General features: G+C 40.8%; 1 protein-coding gene across 1 annotated transcript; it reads right to left on the reverse strand.

Moving 5' to 3' along the window:
- Positions 1–284: 284 nt before the first annotated feature.
- Positions 285–3507, reverse strand: LOC144758361 (uncharacterized; the record flags this gene model as incomplete). The annotated part of the gene is made up of 1 exon (XM_078646423.1): positions 285–3507. A coding segment is annotated over one exon (915 nt), but the record flags the coding sequence as incomplete, so codon positions are not given.
- Positions 3508–5580: the final 2073 nt, after the last annotated feature.

The following is a 5580-nucleotide window of genomic DNA, read 5'->3' on the forward strand; positions in this document are numbered from 1 at the left end:
GCCGCGCCCGCCATCTTGGGTGCTCGGCGCTCGGCTCCGGCTTCGGTGAGGGACGGGCCGGTGTCTGTCGCTCGTCCGCAGCCCCCGCGGCTTAGCCAGAGGATGCCCCACTACAGGTAAGCCTCAGTGGAGTATTTTTTTGTAGGCTGAGGCTCCCAGCGATCTTAGGAAGTGGGCAAGATGCTAGCCCGATCGCGGAGCCTCAGCAGGACACAGCCGCCATCGTGGCTTGCCAAGCCACGCCCCCGAATAGTACCCTCTGATACTACCTGCGACAGACTCCCTGCTAAAAGCAGTCATGCTATCAACTCTATTGCCAAAACACTAGGCTCCTTGCTGACATCACAAATGATCTTTATAGTTTAGGGAAGAAATCACATTTAACATTTCTTTCCATGCAATCAGCAGTCAAATACCATGAATTCAAATACATTTTTTGTTTTCATTACATATAAAAAAACATACATTTGTTAGTAATATGTAAAATCTAGTCATCATTGTGTACATTTCATAGCATTATGACTGTTCATGCTGTATCATAATTTAGTTCATGGTAACATTAAAGTAAATTGAGTTTGATCCTGGTACACACCTCTGTAGTGTGTTTTTTAAAGGCTCTTGGATATCCATACATGGGTGGTGTTTGGATGTTTGGTTATGTATTATTAACATAGATTTATAAAGTATTGGGTTTCAAATGTATTATGCTACTAATGGCCGTACAAACCACTTGTTCAGTTTACAACTTGTTGCTGTTAAAATGAAGGTAAAGTGAGTTTGACCCTGGAGCAAACCCCTGTAGTGTGTTATGTATAGGATGGGTGTGCTGAAGAGCAGTCTTCTTGCTGTTCCTCACTGGTTGGGTGGTGGCGGTGGTGATGATGATGGTCGGCAGCAGGAAGAACTTCCCGGACTGAGCACTTTGTTAAAATGACCTCGGTGGAAAGCATTAGTTTCTACTATCTTTGGCTACTGAAGATGTATCCTTTATTCTAATGTGCATATTATATTTGTGAACACCTACCTCTAAGCAAGGCAGGGCTATGAGAACACTGTGTATTTGGCAGCTACAGCAACACAAAAGCACATTACAGATGATTCAGAATGCTATGATCTATCTTATTTGTGGTCTGAGGACGTCCCAACTGCATCAAAAAGTTCCACTGCTTGCTCACGAGGCAGCACATACTTTTTATGTCCCTTCATTCACCGGCAGTTTATAAAACAAGAGTTTCTTTTTGCATGTAAAAAGGAACCTGAATATCATTTGTGTCAAAATTCAGTATCTTTTGTGTTCTTTTACTTCTGAATCCAGATTTATTTTACAGTGCCAAAGTTCAAGAAATGTAAAGCCGGGAATGGATAGTTCTGGAATCTAAGAGCTAGAATTCTTTATTGCTCAAGATTCTTTATTTAACTGTCTAGCTTTCAGAAACCTTTTAAGAACTAAACTTTTCAACAGCTCTCTTTCCGATCAATAATTTCGCCATCATGCACTGATTCTGTCCGCTCACCAGTTAGGAGTTGGTTGGGTAATTCTCTGTAAATAAGAAACGTCTAAAATAATATAATCAGATACAATTAATCTCACTGTGAATCATTTACAGTCAGTGGTGAGCCAGCAAATTTCCCAAGGGTCCAGCTTGATATTGGACACCTCTGGGGAAGTGCCACTATGGTGGGTGTATTAACAGATGCAGGTGATGATCGAAATGAGCATCATTGTTTCCCGTGTCAGGGCTTTGCAGGTAAATGTTCTATACTGCAAGCATTAACTCTCAGAGTTACAGGTTACATTTTCCTACTTTGACTTCTCGTGCCTTTGGACGTTGTTCTCTAGCAGCTGTCATTGAACCAGTTGTTGCACAAAATGGCCAAACACCAAAACCAGCTACAAATATTCTCCAGTCTGTGCTTGTTAAACTTATTCAAATGTGGTGTGTTTATAGGTTTTATCACTAATCCCTGTAGTTATCTGAAAAATTATTTTCACAACTACTTCCAAATCCACTGCAATGGTATGGTTTCTCCCCTGTATGGGTTTGCTGATGTCTTCGTAGAATTGATAATCGACTAAAGCTCTTTGCACATTCAGTGCACTTGAATGCCTTTTTCCCTAAGTGTGTTCGCTGATGATTTCTTAATGTTGATGGGTCACTAAAACTACTTCCACGTTCACTGCAGTGGTAGGGTTTTTCACCGGTGTGTGTTCACTGATGTCTTTGTAGGTCTGATAATTGACTAAAGCACTTCACACACTCACTGCACTTGAATGGTTTTTCTCCAGTGTGTATTCGCTGATGATTCCTTAATTTTGAAGATTCCTTAACACTACTTCCACATTTGCTACAATGGAATGGTTTCTACCATGTGTGTGAGATCGCTGATGTATTTTGAGTTGTGGTGTTGACTGAAGCTCTTGACACATTCATTGCAATGGTATGGTTTTTCCCCAGTATGTGTTCGCTGATGTATTTTGAGGTGTGATAATTGACTGAATCTCTTGACACATTCATTGCAATGGTATGGTTTTTCTCCTGTGTGTGTTCGCTGATGTATTTGGAGTTGTGATAACTGGCTAAAGCTCTTCACTCATCCATGGCAATGGTATAGTTTTTCTCTTGTGTGTATTTGCTGATGTTTTTGAAGATTTGATAACATACTGAATCTCTTCACACATTTATTGCAATGGTATGGTTTTTCCCCAGTGTGTGTTCGTTGATGAATTTGGAGTTGAAATAACAGACAGAAGCTCTTCACACATTCAGTGCAATGGTATGGTTTTTCCCCAGTGTGTGTTCGCTGATGTGTTTGGAGTTGTGATAACTGACTGAATCGCTTCACACATTCACTGCACTGGAATGGTTTTTCTCCTGTGTGCGTTCGCTGATGAATCTTGAGAGTTGAGGATTGACTAAAACTACTTCCACATTCATTGCAATGGTATGGTTTTTCCCCGGTGTGTGTTCGGTGATGTATTTGTAGGTGTGATAATCGACTGAAGCTCTTCACACATTCACTGCAATGGTATGGTTTTTCCCCTGTGTGTGTTCGCTGATGTGTTTGTAGATTTGATAACTGACTGAATTTCTTCCCACATTCATTGCAATGGTATGGTTTTTCCCCTGTGTGTGTTCGCTGATGCATTTGGAGTTGTGATAACCAACTGAATGCCTTCATACATTCATTGCAATGGTATGTTTTTTCCGCCATGTGTGTTCGCTGATGATCTTTTAGGAGTGCTAACTGACTAAAGTTCTTCACACATTTATTGCAATTGCACGTTGCTTCTCCTGTGTGTGTTTGTTGATGGCTCTTTAGTAGTGATGATAAACTAAAGCTCTTGCTGCTTGTGTATGATTTTTCTTTCTTGGTTGGTGTCTCTGGGTCTGGTTTATATTTGTCTGCATCCCATGACTGTGTTTCCTGAGGAGCTAACACGGTTGATGAAGCGTTTGTGTTATTCTCACATTCCCTGCATGTGTGTGGTATTTTGGATGCTTGATTTCAGATTTCACAACGAAATGCAAGACTCACCCACTACATATGATATATTTGTGGCAAGTAAAGCTTCTTTGTATATGTATATATTTCCCTCGAAGAGCTCTCAGATCGATGGGACAGTGTCTGGCTGTAGTTCCTCGAGTTAAGCTAGCTCTGACGGGAGGACGTTCCTTCCGCTATCTGGCTGCACAACTCTGGAACACTCTTCCACTACAGATCCGAAATCTAAACGATCTTCTGGCTTTTAGAAAGGCCATCAAGACACATCTCTTCTGTCAGTAATTGGTCTTGCTCGGCTTTCTCTGTCTGCTGTGTTTGCTCTCTCTCTTCTGATCTAGCGCCGGGACGCCCCTTTGCTGGGTCAGCCGCGCGCTTTATAAGAAAGTATAACATAACATAACATAACGTATGTCTTTAGATTGTATAAAGGTTTTGCATGTTTACGAGTGAAGATTAGTCTTCCTTAAGTTCGATGCAAATTAGGACAGTCTTGTAGATCAGAGATACTCTCTTTCCTTTACCCTTCAGTTGTCTGGCTTTACTTCATTTTGCTTTTCTCTTGCTCCTGTGGTCTAGCCAGAAATAGTTTACAATATACCTAGCACACTGAATGGTGGTCTGCCATCATTACAATGCTGTATCCACCTCACACCGATCCAATAATCAAATCTTGGAGTCTTGATAATACAGGCTAGTTGGTATTTTTGTTGTCTTCATTTTCTAGAGGTCATTTCTTCGTCTTGTGGCGTGGAGGTGCACAGCTCAGCCTCTCAAATCCACTGAATTGCTCTGGACTGCTTCTTCCAGGATCTATCAGTTTATGTTCAGGTTCCTCATTCTCTGACTGTGCAGCTCTTTACCTGAATATTGGAGCTAATTTTTTCTGATGAGTTTTTGCAGATTTACACGATTAAAGTCATTATTCACAATCATTTGTGCATTCCAGGCTGGTTTCCTGTTGGATGTAAAGAGATTTAAAATCACTAAATCGAAATGTAAGAGAATGTAAATATACAATATTTAACTATTTGTAAAAGCCATCTCTTCTTTACCATTTTTTAAAGTAACCAAGAGATATTTCACCATACCCAGATATTTAACTAAATGTTCTATTGAACATGCCACATCCTAATTCAGAAAAGGAGGTGATAACTTAGTAAAGAAAGGGCATTCACGGAGCATGCATTCGCTAGAGGTATAGCTTTAGGAAGACGCACATAGTCAAGATTTAAACAAGAAGACATTGTGGAAAAAGAGATGATCAGGATATGCTGCTGTCACTTCAGTTGTACAAAGTGTACAACAACTGTAACTCTTCAGGAAGTGTACGACAAAGGAAACTCTTTAAGATGTATGTAATAAAGGTAACACTTCAGGAAGTATATAACAAATGCAGCTCCATTCACACTCTTCTTGACAATACTTTCCTGTTCACACTGGATCAACTGAAGTTCTAACTGCTGCCTTTACTTTTCTGTTTGTTAAGTTATCTTTGCCACATTCCTAGGGATGGTTCAAGCATTTGTTGGAAGATTGCAGCATTTATAATAGAGATTTCATCACAGCCAGTGATATACCTTGGTATCCCTGCTGCAAAGAAGTGTGTGATTTTTGTCTTTTTTTTACCTTACCATGGTATCTGACTTAATGTCTTACGTTTGCTTTAACTCATCTAAGAAGCTGTCAGACGGACGCGCGCTGCTCCAGGAAGAAATACGATTATTTTTTCATCACTGAATATTTAGTGAAGGCTCCCAACACGTGACTCCAACCGGCTGGTGGAAGTCAATCGAGCACATAGATGAGACTTGTTAGAAATGGGATTTCTGGTTTGCTAGGACTTGAGCCGTATCCAGGCAGAAACTACTGCTCTAGTCAGAGTAAGGGAGTTACACGCCAAAGATAACCCCTGCTCACCCCCTTGGTAGCTTGGCACGAGCAGTCAGGCTTATCCCAGAGGCCATGTGTAAAGCATTTGCGCAACCCACACAGCAACAACATACTAGGCACACCACATAAGGAACTCCACACAAGGTGATATCAAAAATAGCCTTTGTATTATCATGAAACACATTA

The sequence above is a fragment of the Lissotriton helveticus genome, chromosome 1_1, assembly GCF_964261635.1.
Source record: "Lissotriton helveticus chromosome 1_1, aLisHel1.1, whole genome shotgun sequence".
Classification (NCBI taxonomy): domain Eukaryota; kingdom Metazoa; phylum Chordata; class Amphibia; order Caudata; family Salamandridae; genus Lissotriton; species Lissotriton helveticus.